Source organism: Cervus canadensis, chromosome 8 (genome assembly GCF_019320065.1).
Source record: "Cervus canadensis isolate Bull #8, Minnesota chromosome 8, ASM1932006v1, whole genome shotgun sequence".
NCBI classification, from domain to species: domain Eukaryota; kingdom Metazoa; phylum Chordata; class Mammalia; order Artiodactyla; family Cervidae; genus Cervus; species Cervus canadensis.
Genome location: NC_057393.1, coordinates 58,573,720 through 58,593,186, shown reverse-complemented (window position 1 = coordinate 58,593,186; position 19,467 = coordinate 58,573,720). Strand labels below are relative to the sequence as shown.

General features: G+C 46.9%; 1 protein-coding gene across 1 annotated transcript; it reads right to left on the bottom strand.

The window, feature by feature from the left end:
* Nucleotides 1-2,995: 2,995 nt before the first annotated feature.
* On the bottom strand, nucleotides 2,996-14,459 carry PLAC9 (placenta associated 9). The gene is made up of 4 exons (XM_043476399.1): nucleotides 14,205-14,459; nucleotides 4,742-4,839; nucleotides 3,498-3,627; nucleotides 2,996-3,127 (listed from the first exon to the last, which is right to left on the bottom strand). Exons 1-4 carry the CDS (start codon nucleotides 14,266-14,268, stop codon nucleotides 3,117-3,119), a joined length of 303 nt encoding a protein of 100 aa, XP_043332334.1. The 5' UTR covers nucleotides 14,269-14,459; the 3' UTR covers nucleotides 2,996-3,116.
* Nucleotides 14,460-19,467: the final 5,008 nt, after the last annotated feature.

Below are 19,467 nucleotides of genomic sequence, written 5' to 3'. Positions count from 1 at the left end.
TTCCTGGGTGAACAAAAATTGAGACAGTTTCTTGCTAGTAGATTTTCTGTATGAGAAATGCCAAGGAAAGTCCTTCAAACTGAAATGAAAGGATACTGTAAGTAAAATCCACATGAAGAAATAAAACGTTAAAGGTAAACACAGGTAAATATAAATATATTAATATGTATTTTTTAAATTTATAGTATTTTTTCCTATATGATTTAAAAGAAAACTGACACCAAACAATGATTATAATACTATAGTTGGCACAAAATGTATAAGGATGTATTCTGTGACAATAACATTAAAGGTGGGTGATGGAGTTATACAGGACATATATAGAGAAACAAAGTTTTGGTCTACTATTGAAACTTGGTACTAATTCAAGCTGGACTGTTATAAATTAAGATGTTAATGTAATCCCAGAAAATAACTAAAAAAACAGTAAAGGAGAAGAATCAAGTGGTACACTTGAGATCATCTAACAAAATATGGCAATAATGGAGGAATTAAGGAGTCAAAAATTATAAGATACAAAACAAATAGCTAAGTGGTATAAGTTATTAATGTGGCTAAGTCATTTCAGTTGTGTCCAACTCTTGCCATCCTATGAACTGTAGCCTGCCAGGCTCCTCTGTCCATGGGATTTTCCAGGCACTAATACTGGAGTGGGTTGCCATTTCCTCCTCCAGAGGATCTTCCTGACCCTGGGACTGAACCTGCATCTCTTAGACCTGCACTGGCAGGCAGGTTCTTTACCACTGTACTATCCGGGAGGCCCATAAGTACTTTAAATATAAAGGGAGGAATGCTCCCAATTAAGAGGCAGATGTTGGCAGACTAAGGACATACCCTAATAAAATGTTTAATCCATCAAGATATAACAACTGTAAACACATAGGTATCTAACAGTAGAGCCCCAGAAAAGTCAGAAACAAATGACAATGGAAGGGAGAAATAGTTAAGCAATAGTGGTTGGAGACTTTAACACCTCACTTACCCTATTGAATAGAACAGACAAAAGGAGTAAAATACTTATGAATGAATTTAACCAAGGTGGTGTAAGACACACTAAAAAAAAAAAAAAAAAAAATCCTGTGCTCATGGATTAGAAGACTTAGTACTGTGGAGATAGCAATACTCTAAAAATTGATCTATAAGTTCAATCCAATACATATCAAAACTTCAACTGCCTTTTGTCCTTGTGGACTGGCTGATCCTAAAATCCATAAGGAAGTGCATGGAATTCCTCAAAAAGCCAAAAGAGTCTTAGAAAGGAACAAAGTCAGAGAACTCATAGTTCTTAATTTCAAAACTTGCCACAAAGCTGTAGTAATTCAGTGTGATACTGGCATAAAGGTATATAGAACCATGGGATAGAATTGAGATGTAAACCTTATGCTAAAATGATTTTTGACAAGGGTGCCAGGACCATTCAATGGGGAAAGAATGTTCTCTTCAACAGCTACCCACAAACCAATGAATGAAGTTGAATCTTCACCTCACAGCACATACAAACATTGACCTAAAATAGCTTTAAACAAAACAATGTAAGAACTAAAGCTATAAAAATCTTAGAAGACAGGAATAAATAATTCATAACTTTGGATATGTCAGTGGATTCTTAGATTGATACCAAAAGAACAAGCAACAATAACAAAAAATAGATAAACTGAATTTCTTTTTTTTTTTCTTTTTTTTTTTTTTTTTGGTGTTTCCGCCCGGTTAAACTGAATTTCATCAAAACAAACTTGGATATCAAAGGACACTGTCAAGACAACCCACAGAATGGGAGAAAACACCTGCAAATCATATTTCTGATAAAAATTTAGTATCCACAGTACATAAAGAACTCTTACAACTCAACAGGAAAAAGACAGCCTAGTTTTTTAAATGGGCAGAGGATTTGAACAGACTTTCCCCCCAAAAGATAACAAAAATGACGGACAAACATGAAAAGATGTTCAGCATCACTAATCATCAGGTAAAGGCAACTTAAAACCACGAGATACCACTTCACATCTAGTGTGATGGCTGTAATCAGTGAGATGTGTTGGGGAGGATAAGGAAAAATTGAAAATCTTACATATATATTGCTGGTAGGAATGTAAAGTGATACAGTTGCTATGCAAAAATGGTGAATCTTCAAAAACTTAAAAGAGTTACTCTTCGACTCAACAATTACATCCAAGAGAAATGAGAACACATACCCACCCAAACTTATGCATGAATGAATGTTCATAGTGTTAATCATAATAACGCCAAAGTACAAACAACCCATATGTCCACAGATTTGATGAATGGATGAATAAAATGTGATATAGATACATAATGGAATATTGTTCAGCTATAAACAAAAATGAAGTATTGATATATGCTACAACATGGATGAACCTTGAAAACATGGTAAGTGAAAAAACGTCAGACACAAAATATTAGTCATTTCCAAGGGAGGATGGGAGGGGAAATGGAAAATGCAGCTTAATAGTACAGGGTTTCTTTAGGGGGTGATGAAAATTTCTAGAATTAGGTGGTGGTGATTGCACAACACTGTGAACCCACTGAATCTGTACCATTTTAAATGGTTAAAATTTAGAATTTTACGTGAATTTTACTTTAGTCGAAAAAATTTTTCTTTAGTCGAGAAAAATTTAACGTGCATACAAATCCCCTGGGCAGTCTCATTAAAATGTAGGTTATGGGCGGGGCCCCAAATTCAGCACTTTTGATAAGCTCCCAGATTACTCCTTTACTGTTCACCCATGGCCACATGCTGATTAACAAGGCTACTCAGAGGGCCCTTCCACTGTGCTGCCTTAAAATTCTGGGCTTCAGGGGCCTCACCTCTTGAACCCACCCCTGCCCTGTCCATCCCTGTAAATAAGAAGGGTGGAAGCGTGCAGATGGACTGGTGCTCCTACGTCTGAGTCTGCAGGGGTGTGAGCCTGAGGGCGTGGGAGCAGACGGAGAAGGGGCTGTGGCTCCTGAGGTCACTGTCAGCAGACACAGAGAGGACCAAAGGAGTAGGTTTTATTTTGCACAAAGCTGAGGAAGCCAGGCCAGAATGCCTGTTCTGTTCTCAGAGGAGAGCTGTTGTGTCACTGCCAGCTGCTGGGCGGCTCCAGCTCTGGTGCTCAAAAGTGATCTGAAAGAGAGGGGGCAACCTGGGGGGTGAGCGAACGGGTACTGACTGCTGCCTGCCCTCCCCTCCCAGTCTCCCAGGGACTTCTGTGGCGGGAACACAGGGCTCAAGGAGGAGGCAGCTGCTCCGCGTCAGGGTGGTGCTGAGAGTGGAACTCTTCCAGGTGCCCCTTCCTGATGCTGGGCTGCAGCAACCCCAGGGGTGTGGGCAGACAACTCTTGAGGGGGAGTTGGGGGGGATTCCTCCCAATTCTGTCCCAAGGAGAAGCTGGAGACTCCCTGGCTTGTCCAGGTTACACAGTGGAGTGGAGCAGTCGTCCCCACCCTGCTGCCCAGTTCCAGAGGCTGTCATCTCTGCTAGCCAAGCTGCTCACCATCTCCGTCTCCGAGGAGGTCGGGGATCGGGCTGAAGGGCCCCGGGGGCAAGTTCCAGGCCAGCTCCTCCAGCTGACCCAGCAGGCCTTTGACTTCTGCCTCCAGGTGCTCCACCGTCTTCTCCACCGTCTAGAGCAAGGAGAGAAGGCAGAGGACAGTAGGGGAGTGGAAGACAAGAGTGAGGTCAGTCTTGCTTCATCAGCCACATCCTCCAGAGCCCGTGGCAGTCCAGTAGGGTGCAGTGGGAAGAGAACTAGGTGCCAGGGGACCTGGGTCCTCCTGGTTCAGGCTCTGCCCGCATCTGCCTCTCGGCTCCCAGATGACAAGATTTGAGGGGCTCACTCAAGGCCACTCCTGGTTCTGGCGCTCAGGGGTTTCGCTTAATCACTGGTTTGGGGGCAAGGATGGACTCTGGGATCCCTTTTCGTTTCAAGATGACACCACTGGGAGTTCACATTCCTTTTGTTGCCCCGCCCCCTGGTGGCGACTCTGCCAAATGACCGTTTTGGCATTTTGAAATTTTCTTTATTCGGGGTTCTTAACTTTTTTTGTAAATGAATCCCTTTAGTAGTCTGGTAAAAACTATAGATCCCCATTAGAAGACTGCTTTCATTGAGAAAACATATAGGATTTCCAAGGACATAAACTGCATTAAAATATTAAAGTATTTAATTTTGATATAGAACTTCCTAGCTCAAGTAACAGCAGGCCTAGCAACCACTGAATTTTTGCCACACTGATTAGAATAAATGATATGTTGAGATATTCACAGTGACTATAATGGGATGAAATTATCTGTGATTTCTATTGATGACAAAGTCAAGGTACAGTTGTTTTTTGTCTGTAGTGGTTTATTGTCTATAGTGAATGAGAGTGCTAAACTTCAGCTAAAGGTTTGTGAAATAAAGTGCAGTTTTTCCCCCCATACAAGTTTATGGACCTTGGGTTACAAGCAGTGGCTGTATAACAAAACACAGCGACTGAATTTCCACCTTCTCATCTGGTGAATATGCAGAGATCTCTGGCTGGAGGCAAGCAAGTTCCCTGGGGAGGCAGGGTCTGTTGGGGGCTGGTCAGCCTAACAGTACAGGTAGGGCACGGAGATGTTTAACATGGTGGCCAGGGAGCAGGACTGGCCTAGATCGCCCCAATTTTCCAAAGCCAGATTGGCTTGAGCAGTCCAAAGCCACCAGCCTGGCAGATGGTCCCGAAGCTGCATGTCCCCCCAGGTCACCCTCATTACCTCCTCTATGACGTCCAGCCGACTGTGGACAGCCATGTATCTGTCACACCCTGTGCTCTGAGCTGAGTCTCCTCGGGAGGGGATGAAGGGTTCATCAGCTGTGGGAAAACAAGTCTTGTCAATGTGGGGCCCTCGGTTTCCCTGTAACATTAGAGTCTCCTACAAAGTACCTGGCTCAAAGGAGGTGAGTCCTGAAAGCAGTCCAAAGAGAAGCAGAGAGGGCCAGGGTGTGAGTGTACGGCTGCCCTACTCACTCATCTCTAGAGCCATGGTCACCTACAGACCCAAGTGGGCATCCTCAAGGAGATGTGGCCTGAACTGGGTAAGATAAGGAAGGAAAGGAATGTTTTAGCCAGAAAGAATGCATGTGCAAAGATAGACATGAGGTAGCATGGCTCAGTGCAGAAACCCTTGGGAGTCTGGAGTGGCTGGAAAGTACCGGGTGGGTGGGGATGAGACTGGAGAGGTGGATGGTGGAAGCAAAGCCGGGGCCTAATAAATCAATCATGATGTTTCGGGGGTTCTTTTAACAGGAGAGTCACGTAGTCATATATGAATTTTTAAAATATAGAGAATGAATTGGAGAGATTCATCTTTAAAGGCAGGAAGTATCGCAGTAATCGGCATAAGAACTGATGAAAGGAGGCAGCTGTAGGAAAAGAGGAAGAATATGTGTGGAGATATTTTAGAAATAGCATTATGTGCCACATGGTGTGCTCAACAAATACGTAAACTCAGCCAACCTCTACAACCAATTACTATCCACAGTTTACACATAAGGAAATTGAGAGGGGTGAAATGATAAGTCCAACATCACACAGCTAATAAGTAGAAGCTCTGAGGTTCAACTTGTTCAACATCATTTTCCTCCCCACCGTTGACTCCTCCTTGATTCTTCCTGGCACCAGCAACCTTCACACCAGAAGTCTTACAGCCCGGTTTTGAGCGCAAGTTGCAGGGTTGGTGGCTCTGAGATGTTTTTAGGGCATCCAAGTTGGTTGGATCCTTGGAAAACCCAGACACTCAGGAAGGGGGACACTGCCCCAGAAACAAAGAGAAGCCACGCACTTTAAAGAGGATGAAACAGCATGGCCTAATGAGGCACTGCGGTCTAGCAAGATAAAGACCGAGACACAGACCAACAGAGAAGTTGATGCCGAATGCCATCCCAGCGCGTTTAGTGAAGAGGAGCCAGCGGACCAGAGTCTAGTCACAGTGGGATGAGAAGGGACGCAAAGGCCAGGAGAAGGAAACAGAGATCCTGGAAAACATTACCACCAAGCTTGGCTGCGAAGGGAGATCAGATCACAATGTCTAAAGAAGTGTTTATTGTTATTTCCAGGTTTTTAAGCATTGAAGAAACTAAACCACGCTTTTAGCCTGAGGACAGGAAGAACCCAGGAGAACTGAAAGAATGCATTTCCTGAAGAGATGTGAGGCCACAGAATCCAGAAATGGTGATGGGGGTTGGGGGGGGGGGTCACATGTGGAAGGAACAGAGAGGACATGCTGCAGAAATGGGTAAAATGTTCTACTTAAAAGAGTCAAGAAGTTGAGCGAGTCCCACCTAATAACTGCTATTCACTCGGTGAAGAGGGGAATCATCTGCTGAAAACTCATGCAGGGTTAGCAGAGGAGAGTTCATTGTGAAGTTATTGGGAATTCTATGAGCAGGCTGATAGACACAGTCACTAAAATGGGAGACACGGCAAGAGTACTTTCACCATGGAAACTGACAAACGCTTTGTTTCCCAAGAGCCAGTGTATCAGCACCCCTGGGTAAGAAGCTTGAATAAAGAGAGGGGGTGAGGAGAATGACAGAAGCAGTTAGGAGGATGATACAGAGTGAGAGCGCCAAGGAAGCCCCACCCCGGCAGCTCAGCAGGTAGGTGTCAGCAGCAAAGACAGACGGGTGGACAAGCTGAAACCTGGGAGTCTGAGGGATGAATGTGGTGAAGGGCAGAAGAGAAAGGAGCTGACGATTCAACCAGCCAGGGCTTAGGTGGCTGAGTTCTGGAGTCTAGCTTGAATAAGGAAGGGGGAAAGGCCAGTAAGAAGACTAATAATTGGGAGAAAGGGAGGGTCTGAAGGCACTAGAGGTTCCGATGCAATGATGGGAGTAACGGAATTTACTGCAATTTTTAGCTTTGAGAGGTGGAGCAGCTTCACAGTGACAATACCAAGGCTGTGGGCATCTGAATCTGAGTGGGGATAAGAGTTATTGGACTTGATCTTTGTAAATGTAAAACTCTTGTAACTCTAAGACCTCAGTGTTGGCTGGGTTGCCCAAGGGGACAATATAAAGTTGCCTAGCAGGTTGGCAGGCCTTGAGATAAGGATGGAGATGATAAGCCATTTTGCTGGTGATGAATGTGTAACTCTGAAGGCTGGGTGACTTGTCTAAGATCACACAGTTGGCAAATGACTGAACTCCAAGGACCCTGGCCTCCTCCTGGCCCCACGTCAGCCAGCTGGTTTTCTGGAGCTCTCCAGAGTCCCCATGCCCTAAGAGTCTCTAGTCCCAACTCTATCTGGACCCCAGCTCTTCCACACAGGGGTGAGAGCCAAGCACAGGGATAAAACTTCCTTCTACTCTGAGCATCAGAGTAGAGAATTTGTAGAGAATTTCGGTTTTTACTTTAGGCTTTTTATTACATCTATCCACTGAACTTAGAAATGCCTCTTCAAAAAACACTGGTCGTTTTGTTGACTTTGAGGAGGGAGGAGATATTACAGTGTCACTTTGGTTATCTTTTTAAAAGGAGCCTTTTAGAGAGCTATCCTGAAATATTTATAGATACAATGCTATTATATCTTGGCCTTACTTCAAAATAATCCAGGCCTGGGAGTGGGAGGAGGCATGGGTGGGAGTATTGAATATTGGTCAAGACTGACCAAGACTGGTAATTGTTGAAATTGAGTAATGGGGACATGGGGTGGGGGTTGGAGGGTTCACTCTGCTAGTCTACTTTTGTATGCCTGGTTTGAAATTTTCCACAATGTAAGGCAGTTGTCCAATGAGGTTGTCAGCAAAAAGCATAAGTCATCGTGCGCTTTGTGCATTGATGCAAAATGTTCTGGATGGGTGTTGGGGGGTGTTCTGAGAGACCCCACCTGGAGGGCTGTGCTCCATTCTGGGTCATTCACTGAGAGAAGGCTTTAGACAGGCAGAGGCAGGTCTAATGGGGTCACTGTGAAGGGACTCCAGATGTTGACTCATATGTCTCAGTTGAGAAAACTGGGGTGCTCAGCTAGAGAGAAAGGACTTGGAGGGGGCAGGCAGAGCTGTTCTCAGCCACACAGAGGGCTGTCCTGGTCTAGGTCTGTGCCCACACACACCTTCTGCAGGCCTCGACCAAAGGGGCCTTTGGCCAAGCCCTTCCCCTGCGCCCCACCTGCCCTCTCCCAGACCCTAAACGACTCCTCTCCCCCTCCCCCACGCACGTAAGCCAAGAGGAAGCAGGGTGACCCTGCCGGCCAAGCGGGGCTCTACCAGCCCTCTAAGTCAGGAACAACAAGAATCTGCTCCCCTCGCTCAGCCTAAAACATCCTGTTCTCTGCGTGTCTGCGATGAGGTCTGACTTGGCTCCCAGACCCCTCCAGGGAAGAGGCTGGGCTGAGGCTGCTCTCTACATCACACGGCAGTAATCCGTCGCATCTGGACACAACTGCGCCCAGGGCTGTGGCACAACTGTCTGTGAGCTCATCCAGGCCTCCCGGGGAGCTGTGCTGAGGGGGCGGGTTGGGGGGGTGGCGGGAAGAGCCCGGCCACCCTGCCCCGCCACGCCCTTCCCCACGGGGCTTCTCAAGGCATTGACCTCGAAGCCTGAAGGCAGAAACACACTGGAGCCTCAGCCGCGCACTGGTGCGGCCGTGGGAACTTTCTGCTCCCTGAGCCTCTGCTGCCTCCTCAGAACAAGGGTTGTGGGGCGGTGGGGAGGGCGAGGCACTCCCGAACAGATGCAGTGCACCCAAGGTTCATCTCTGTCTCTCACACCTCAAATGAGCTACCAGGACAGAACCGGGATGAGTCTAAGGACAAGTTGCTTCTCCGCCCAGAAGCTCCAGCAAAGCAAGAGTTAGGCAAGGATTCCCTTCTTCGCACAGTCTTAAGGAGCTCTTGATAATGCCTGCCGGCTTCAGGGGCTCCAGGGAAGCTCAAACCAGAGGAAGAAGAGTGGGGGAGGTGGCAGGATTATCCCGCCTGACCATGGACAGCCAAGGCTGCGGTTCCCAGTGTTCCCTGCCTTCCTCTGCTCCCTCCCTCCCCTGCCTGGCCAGTTGGGAAATGGACCTTCTTGGATGCAAGGTTGTTTTCCCTGGCCTGGCGCCCACTCAGGGCCGATGTGCACCCTGGACTGCGGCCTTGGGTGGAACATCGTAAGAGCAGGCTGCCGGTGGGGGCTGGGGTTGGAGTGGGGACCAGAGGCCCAGCACAGGCAAGGGGTAGACGCCACTGGGCCCCCGGCCTCTGAGGCGGGAGTACGGCCCACTCCCACTGACAGACATATGAGAACTTTTTTTTCTTCTGGACCTGAACACTCACTAAGAAAGTGCACAACTCAAACGATTTCTGATCCTGAAAAGTGCAGCTCTGACCAGCTACACTTGTAGATTGGGGCTTAATTCTATGTGACCACATTCAATATAATAGTCTAATAAATTTGACCACATTCAATATTTGTATTAACATTTCTGCTTCATTCCAAACCAGTGTTTTTTGTTTTTTAAGCAGAAGAATGATATTTTCAAACAATTATATGAAGAACTCTAATCTGTGGACCTGCTCTGGCTGAAACAGGAGAAGGCCACTTAAGCCCCCTCAGAGGGAACTCAGATGCTGGGAAACTTTTATTTTGGGAGCGATGTGTCGTCTCCCTTGTTCTCTGGTCATTTTCCAGAGGTGGATTTGAGCCTGCTGGTGACCTCAAGAGCTTACCAATGCAGTCAGTGGGTGGTTAAGTGAGGATACAAGCTGAGCTGCTGTAACAAAGAGCCCCCCCCCCCCCCCGCCCCCCCCCCCAGTCACACACGTGTTTCTTTCTTTCTCACTTATCAGTTCAGAGGTGGACTGGCTGATGCTCAGGGCTGGCAAGCAGCTCTGCTCCCTGCAAGGCCATACAGGAAACCAGATTCCTTCTACCTCAGAATCCTATGTTTTTTTAATCCACTGGATTATAAAGTACTAGAACATTCCTAAACCCGCACCATGCCAAGGACTAGGAAGCCATCCAGGATTAACTTCTCTCCACATGCTGTGAACAGAGCACAAGGCTGGGAGTCAGAGGTGTGGCCCACCTTCACTGCTGACTGACTGTGCTCTCTGCCTCTCACTCAGCTTCTTCTGCAAGGAATCCTCCCTGCTCTGTCTACTTGGCCTTCTTGGCGGGACTGCTGTGCTGATCCAAGGGGATTCTGCATTGGAAGGTACCTGAGAACTGCCAGATGATGTGCAAATGTCAGGTAAGGCATTCATCAGGTGGGCTGGAGCCTGAGCAGGGCAGTGTAAGCCCTCATGGTCTTTCCCTTCCACATGGAGCCAGTGTTCTTCACTAGGTAACTCTGGCTAGGTCTCCTCAAGGTGGGAAGGCATCTGCTCTGGGACTACAGTGTACAGGGGTCCAAGGGGTGCTTGGGAGGGGCTCTGCCAACAAGCACACTGAGGGTTCAGGGCTGACAGGACTCTCTGGGCTCCATTATAAGCCAGTCCCACTGGCTGGATCCTTGGTTTCTCCACCTTTAGAATGGGCACAGCCATACTCTATATTTGAATCCATTTATATATCAATTGATGATCACTTACTATGTGCCTAGCTTTTTGTTCAGTACTCATCTGCATTATCTCATTTCATTCTATCTGTAAGCTCAGTACTCTGCATCACGTTTTTATAGATGAGAAAACGAAAGATCAAAGAGGTTGAGACACGACCAAGACTACACGGACACGGCTTGTAGATGGTGGGGACAGGATTTGAATCCTACCTGCCTGACACCATGCTGTGTTTTGGGAGTTCCGTGGAGTTAAGAGCCTCCCATCGTGGGATCTCGGCTGCCTCCTCTGTAAAATGAGAGGCTGGACCAGCATGGGGCAAAAAGTACCTGTACAGATGATACCTGTGCACTTGTCCTGAGGGCCAACGAGAGCCCAACTGTGTACACTGGATCAAACTGTCTTGGAGAGGTTTGCTCCCCCCTCATCCATTTTTGTAAGAAGAAATGCAGTGATCCTTACCATGTGTGCTGCGTGCTAAATCGCTTCAGTTGTGTCCGACTTTTTGCAATCCCATTGCCTGCCAGGCTTCTCTGTCCATGGGATTCTCCAGGCAAGCATACTGGAGTGGGTTGCCATGCCCTCCTCCAGGGGATCTTTCTGATCCAGGGACTGAACCCCAGTCTCTTGAGTCTCCTGCATTGGCAGGCAGGTTCTTTACCACTAGTGCCACCTGGGAAGATTGGACCATAGCCTAAGCTTATTCTCCTTTCACCCAAAGTAAACAAGCAGAATTCCAATGGAAGACAGTCCACAGGGACCTGGAGTGGTGGAGGATCCCTGTAGGCCCTGAGGCATGGATGAGAATGGCTAATGGGACTAGGCTCTAGGACTTGAGATCCCTCTGATAGCAAAATAGAAAAGGAACTCAGCTGAAGCCTTAACTTAAAAAAAAATTCTCTACAAATAACACAGAACAGTCTGTTTCACTCAACACATAAAGGACTTTTATAGAGCAATGTGAAAAATCCCAATCCCACAATTGAAAAGGCCAAAACAATTCACAAGAATTAGAAATGACCAATATTAATTTGAAGAAAAATCCAACCTTGGCAGTAATCAAAGAAATGAAAATTAAAGCAATAAACCATTTTAAAGTATTCTTGCCAAAAAAAAGTCTAATTGGAATTAATTAGACAAAGCTTCTATATCTAATTCCCAGTTTATAGACAATACAGGGAAAAGAACATTTAAATGACATATAGAGGATGCAATCAGCTAAAATTTAAATGTGAAAAACTATAGGACTAGCAATGCAGTTTCTTCACCAAATAAATTTTAAGAAAAAAGAAAAGAACCTTATAAAGAAACCTAAAACTTACTAAAAGAAACTTAATGGACATATCAACCAAAAACCAAATGTATCCACCTCATTTGAATCAAACAAACCAAATATAAAAACATGACACAATTAGGGACATGAACACTGACTAGACATTTGGTGATATTAAGGAATTATCTATTTTTAGGTAGTGATAATGGTATTTCAGTTATTAAAAGATTGTTGATGCTTTAGTAATACATAAGGTGATACTTATAGATGAAAATATATAGTGCCTGGAGTTTCGTTTAATCTGAGGGAGGGGAGAGAAGGTGGATTAGATGAATTAAGATCTGTCAAGAATCCATGGAAGTTCCTTACACTATTCCGTGTATATATCCAAAAGATTTGATAACCAACAGTTTAAAAAAAAACAATGGTATAATTGTCTTAAGTCTGAAAGGCTATATACAAAAGTGTTTGAACACAATGTGAAATTACATTAATACATTTATATTTTCTTCTTTTTTTCTTAATCTGAAGCAATGAGCATGATCAGGAAGAAAATAATGTTTAAAATGGCTTTGAGGCTGATTCATGTCAATGTATGACAAAACCCACTACAATATTGTAAAGTAATTAGCCTCCAATTAATAAAAATAAATGAAAAAAATAAAAAAAAAAAATAAATAAAATAAAATGGCTTTGAGACAAAATGTATATACCAGTCATAGCTAAAGGGCCACAGAAGGTCAGCCGCTGTGGGCAGTGGCCAGCTCCTCCCTCTGGGGGAGCACAGACTCGGCTTTGTCCCCTCAGCTCCTGGAGGTGGGGACTCTGGGAAGAGGGGACGGGGTGGGCCGGCAAAGTAGGGGGTGGGGATGATCGCACTGTGGGCCAGGCTCAATGCTGGGTGGTCTCAGCCACTCCTCACTCAGCCTGTGAGGAAGGGCTTGTTGGTCCTCCTTTGCCAACCTCAGTGGAGAAACTGGCTCAGAGAGGTCAGTGGAGCTGTCTGAGGGGGCGAGGGAAGGAGCCAATGTGTGTTGACAGGTGTTCTGCGCCGGGCACTTCCCTTTCCTCCAGCTCTCTGGGTGGCTACCATTCTCCCCAACTTACAGAAGAGGAAACAGCTTCAGAGACGTGACACAACTCACCCAAGGTCACTCAGCGGGGGGCTGGCCAGGAGCAGGACTGGCCTCAGCCCTTTCACTGGGGCTCCTAGTTCCCTGTCAGGGGAGCTTCCATTCTGACGCGGGGAGCTTCCATCCTGACGCGGGGCACTTCCGCCCGCTCCAGGGGGATGGGGGAGCAGCTTGACATGGGGTAAGGGTGTGGCCGAGGGGGGCAGGAGACCTGCATGCCTGGACAGACTGAGCCTTCCCCTCACGTGCACAACTGTGAGCATCAGCCGTCTCTGGGCGAAGCTGGCAAGAGAGCTTGGGTAAATGTCAACTGTAAAGAGCTATATAAAGTGCAGAGTCTTGCGGAGGTGGAAGGAACCTCTATGCGTACAGTACAGTGTTGGTATAGAATAGGGTCTCCGCCTTCTGCAGCCTTCCTGTCCGAGCCTCACCTGGGAGGGGACAGCTCTAAGGCTGCTGTCAGGGGAGGTGGAGGGGATAAGGCACTGCAAGGAACCCAGCCTGGAGCACCCAGAGGGCTTCTCCTTCCTGCAGCCTCCTCCCCACCACCCAAGGCTGCTCAGGCCCTCTGCGAAGCTCTCCAAAAGGCTGACAACTGGCCTCCTCTCCTCTACTGCAGGACCTCCTCAGACTATCAGGCAGGTAAAGCCGAGACCTCCAGGGGCCGCCTGCCTGGCCCCTACCAGCTGGGCCGGACCAGACGTGGGTCGTCTGCCTGTTGGGGCTCAGCATCCCAGGAAATTCCCCAGGAAAGGAGGCCTGGGTGCTTCGCAGGCCCCGCCACCCTGCAGACCTGACCACCTCCTGATCCTGGCCCCCTCCTCTCTTTCCTCCCCACCTGGGGCACTGGGTTTCTCCATCCCCTCTCCGTTTTCTGTCTCTCAAATCTTCCTCTTTTCCTCAATATCCTCTCTCCCTCTCTCCCCTTTCTCTTGCCATTTTAGTTCCTCTGTTTCTTTCCCACTAAATTCCTTTTTCTCTGTCCTCATTCATAGTTCACACCCATCTGTTTACCTCCGAAATCTTTCTGTCCCAGCCTCTCCCTTTCTCTCTTTATTCTTTCCTTTTTCTATGTCCCTGTGCCTTTATCTCTCTGCCTTTTTCTGTTTCGTCTTTCCTTTTTCTCTCCCTATCTGTCTCTCCCCCCGCCCTGCATCTCCCTCTTTCTCCATCTCTCTCTCTCTCTCTCTCCATCTGGCTCCGTTCCCACCTCCCTCCCTCTCTTCTGCTCGTTCCTCGCGGTCCGCGGTCTCCCTAGCCCTCGCCCCGCTCCCCGGCCCCACTCACCGGCGAAGACGCCCGGGGCGCGGAGCAGGGCGAGCCCGGCCAGCGCGCAGAGCAGGGGCCGCATGCTGCCGGCCGGCGGAGCGCAGCGCCACTTCTGCCCGCGGCCGCCCTCCCCGCCCTCCCCGGGATCGCGCCGGCCCGCCTGGGAGGAAATGCTCGCAGTTCCAGCCAAGATTCCTGGGCGGCTCCGGGCTTTCTGGCTCCAGCGAGCCCGCCCCCTCCAGAGACCCCGCGAGGGAGCGGAGGGGCGATGTGCCAGGCTGGGCGCCTCCCCAGGAAGGGGCCGCGCTTTGAGCCCCCCGCGCCTCCCCCTGGGCCCGAGCACAGAACAGAGGATGATGGAACCGGGGGCCCAGTGACCCGTTATGAGCCCATTTCACGGACCGGCAGGCTGCAGTTTCCAGAAGTGCCACCCACGCCCCTGGCACAGGATCTGAATCCCTAACTTCACGGAGTAATCAGCTCTGATGACATCAGACAGTGTCGCTCTGAGAGGGAGGCTCAGAAATGGTCTGCGTTCCACTGAAATTTTGTCCTTCTAAAGGAGTAACAGTATTGTTAAAAGATAACTTTCCAAAGGACTATAGTGGATTTGTTATTGACCCGGGTTCTTAAATAGAAATTGATGGGGACTTCCCGGGTGGTCTGGTGGTTAAGAATTCACTTTGCGATGAAGGGAACCTGAGTTTGATCCCCGTTCAGGGAACTAAGATCCCACACGCTGGGGAGCAACTAAGCCTAGATGCCACAGCTGCTGAGCCGGAGCGCCACAATTAGAGAGTCCCTTTGCTGCAATGGAAGATCCCACATGATGGCAACCAAATAAGTTTAAAAAAGAAATTGATACAAAGCCAGATCAGGCAAGGATTTATTGGATCTCTTACCTAAGCACGCCAGATTACAGGTATGGGTGCCCTTGCTTGCTCCCTGGGGGAGGGGGTGAGCTGGTTCCTGAATGGCTCCAGGGTTGGGGTGGATCCTGCCTGGGCTGGAGGGGTATGTTTAGGTGGTCTGCCCACCCTCTTGGGCGCACTGATGATGCATAGGACCCTGCTTTTGTTTCTGACTCCTCAGAAGTGGCAGTTGGGTTTTTGGTCTTTTTGTATCTTGTTGTTCCCAGTTTGTACAACCGCACAGTTATTTTTAGTCCCCTGTAGTTTCTTTGTATTTTCTTGCTGGAGAAAACAGTTTGTCCAGGAGCAAGGACCGCAGCAAAGGGAACCAAGTCCCAACCTGTCTCAGATTTAGGTGTACTAACACAGAATGATCTCTAAAATTTGATGATATGAACATGAAAATAAAAGCATGAAAGTAAAAATCCCCAAATATAGGCTTCCCTGATGGCTCAGCTGGTAAAGAATCCGTGTGCAATGTGGGAGACCTGGATTCGATCCCTGGGTTGGGAAGATCTCCTGGAGAAGGGAACATCTACCCACTGCAGTATTCTGGCCTGGAGAATCCCATGGACTGTATAGTCCGTGGGATTGCAAAGAGTTGTACAGGACTGAGAGACTTTCACTTTCCATATATTATTCAGTTCCATGTATACACATTTGTGTCTGAATTTATATTAGGAACCACATATACAAGGAACTGGAAGAGTCTACCAAGCTGAGGAAACTGGACTGGAATCTAGCCAAGCTGGCCTCTTCCTGGATATGCCAGAGATTTTTACTAAGCCCAAAGGAGGGGCGAGCCACTGAGAGCAGGGCTCCAAGGCACACACAGTTACAGTGCAGTCTATATTGGAATTGTGCTGCAGGTGGCGCCATTTACATAAAATACTTCTGCACTGGGGAGACCTGAAGTTGTAATACTGGCAGCCCTGTACATTCTTGCACACTGGATATTTATCTTTTAATATTTTGACAGTTTGATGATGAAAAAAATTACCTTGTTATTTTTTATGAGTGAAGTTGACTTTTATTTGCCTATTCAAATTTTTTTTCTATTTTCCCTCTTTCTTTTATGTATTCTGATTATTAATCTGATATATTAATATCAGCAAGGAGATCAAGCCAGTCAATCCTAAAGGAAATCAACTCTGAATATTCAATGGAAGGACTGGTGCTGAAGCTGAAGCTCCAGTACTCTGGCCACCTAATGTGAAGAGCCAACTCATTGGGAAAAACCCTGATGCTGGGAAAGATTTAGGACAAGAGGAGAAGGGGGAGGCAGAAGATGGGATGGTTGGATTGCATCATTGACTTAGTGAAAACCATATATTTTCAGAGAAGATATATTTGATTAGATCAGAAAACTGCAGATCCCAGGTTGGAAGGCAGGTGGACCTGATTCTAAAATCCACACTCTGAAGCATTATCAGGTCCCAGGTGAGTAACTAGGTAGTGAGGAAATCTGGAGGGAAGTGGAAGTAGAAGAGGGAAAATGGGTCTTTGGAGGCTCAGAGTGGCAAGTTCTTAAGTTAGGGAAAGATGACCTGTAACTGCCTGCATAGTTAAAGTGCTGTAATGTGCGAAGTCATCTTTTCCTCTCATGCTTCCACCCTGGCATTTACCACCAAGATCCACAGTTGAACCCTCACTTGGAGTGTGACGCTCGGAGAAGTCAGGGGGTGGCCTAAGGTCACACAGAAATGTGGAGACTTGCTCCCAGGATACCCATGCACCCATTGGCAATACTGCAGGATGTGTGTGGCCTCCCAGGCTGGCCTGTTGTGGTGATAAAAGGAGGTAGGGGGCATCTGGCAGGGCTTTCTCCCCCAGCCCACACCCAAAGGCAAGGGGCCAAGGCAAACGGTAAGTGGGAGCTGGCCATCTCTCTGGAGGTGGAGCGGAGGAGAGGGACTGCCAAGCTGGAAGGGGCTCAGTGGCTGGGAGGGTCAGAGTCCACAAAAGCCTCCTTGTCTTCTTGTCTCTGGGCAGACAAGACTGGTTCCAGAAAGGTCTCAGCCCCGCGGGGGCCAGGCCACCCCTCCTCCACACAGATGAAGCAGGGCTGCTAGCCCATGGCCACACAAGTTACATGTGGAGAGAATGAACCAGTGGAGTGTGGGTATAGATGCCTCTGTAGGGGATAGAAGGTGCAGGGGACCTAACAAGGTGAGATTTAAGAAGTCTTGTGTGTTTTATTTTTGTTTAAAACTCTATCCCCCACCCCCCCCCCCCAAAAAAAAAAAGAACTATCCCCTTTCTGACAAACAGTCCCAAATCCTCCCAGGTAGGGGAAGATGTAGGAAGGTAAGGAAATCTGCTGTGTACAGGCCTAACGTTAACCAGTATACCATCAGTAATTGTAGTCCTAGATGCCGACATTCACTGATGCTGACATTCATTGATTCTGACTTTATGTCAAGTACCGTTCCAAGCACTGTGTTCTTGTTTCTCCGTTCATCCCGGCCGGTACTGTAAGAGTGGCGTTCTGTGGTTATCCCAGAGGTTGGTAAGGGCAGCTTCCCACCCGGTGTTTTTTGAAGTGTGATGAATCCACATTTAAAAGTGGAGGAAAGTGTTCTAGTTTCATTCTTTTACAAGTGGTGGACCAGTTTTCCCAGCACCACTTGTTAGAGAGGTTGTCTTTTTTCCATTGTATATCCTTGCCTCCTTTGTCGAAAATAAGGTGTCCATAGGTTCGTGGATTTATCTCTGGGCTTTCTATTCTGTTCCATTGATCTATATTTCTGTCTTTGTGCCAGTATCAGAACACTTTCTAACACTATACACAAAAATAAACTCAAAATGGATTAAAGATCTAAATGTAAGACCAGAAACTATAAAACTCCTAGAGGAGAACATAGGCAAAACACTCTCCGACATAAATCACAGCAGGATCCTCTATGACCCACCTCCCAGAATATTGGAAATACAAGCAAAAATAAACAAATGGGACCTAATGAAACTTAAAAGCTTTTGCACTACAAAGGAAACTATAAGTAAGGTGAAAAGACAGCCCTCAGATTGGGAGAAAATAATAGCAAATGAAGCAACAGACAAAGGATTAATCTCAAACATATATAAGCAACTCCTGCAGCTCAATTCCAGAAAAATAAATGATCCAATCAAAAAATGGGCCAAAGAACTAAACAGACATTTCTCCAAAGAAGACATACAGATGGCTAACAAAACACATGAAAAGATGCTCAACATCACTCATTATCACAGAAATGCAAATCAAAACCACAATGAGGTACCATTACACGCCAGTCAGGATGGCTGCTATCCAAAAGTCTACAAGCAATAAATGCTGGAGAGGGTGTGGAGAAAAGGGAACCCTCTTACACTGTTGGTGGGAATGCAAACTAGTACAGCCGCTATGGAGAACAGTGTGGAGATTTCTTAAAAAACTGGAAATAGAACTGCCATATGACCCAGCAATCCCACTTCTGGGCATACACACCGAGGACACCAGATCTGAAAGAGACACCCCAATGTTCATCACAGCACTGTTCATAATAGCCAGGACATGGAAGCAACCTAGATGCCCATCAGCAGACGAATGGATAAGGAAGCTGTGGTACATATACATCATGGAATATTACTCAGCCATTAAAAAGAATTCATTTGACTCAGTTCTAATGAGATGGATGAAACTGGAGCCCATTATACAGAGTGAAGTAAGCCAGAAAGATAAAGAACATTACAGCATACTAACACATATATATGGAATTTAGAAAGATGGTAATGATAACCCTATATGCAAAACTTAAAAAGAGACACAGATGTACAGAACAGAATTTTGGACTCCGTGGGAGAAGGCGAGGGTGGGATGTTTCAAGAGAACAGCATCAAAACATGTATATTATCTATGGTGAAACAGATCACCAGCCCAGGCTGGATGCATGAGACAAGTGCTTGGGCCTGGTGCACTGGGGAAGACCCAGAGGGATCGGATAGAGAGGGAGATGGGAGGGGGGATCGGGATGGGGAATACATGTAACTCCATGGCTGATTCATGTCAATGTATGACAAAACCCACTACAATATTGTAAAGTAATTAGCCTCCAACTAATAAAAAATAAATGAAAAAAAAAAAGAAAAAAAAAGTGGAGGAAACCAGCTTAAAGGTATCCCACCTGCTTAGTTCAGAGATATCTTTTATGCAGATTCACATTGCTCAGCGTCAATTCAGTCCATTGTCAAAGCGATAGACATTTCCCAACAATGTGTTCATTTATGACTTCAGGGTCCTGTGGGCTTGGCGGGTAGGGAGCCGTCTGGCATTTCCCCCAGCTCTATGAGAACCTTGTTATCAGTGTTCTCTGGGGGCAATGATCTCATTTCGCTCTTCAAGACTGGAGCTGGGA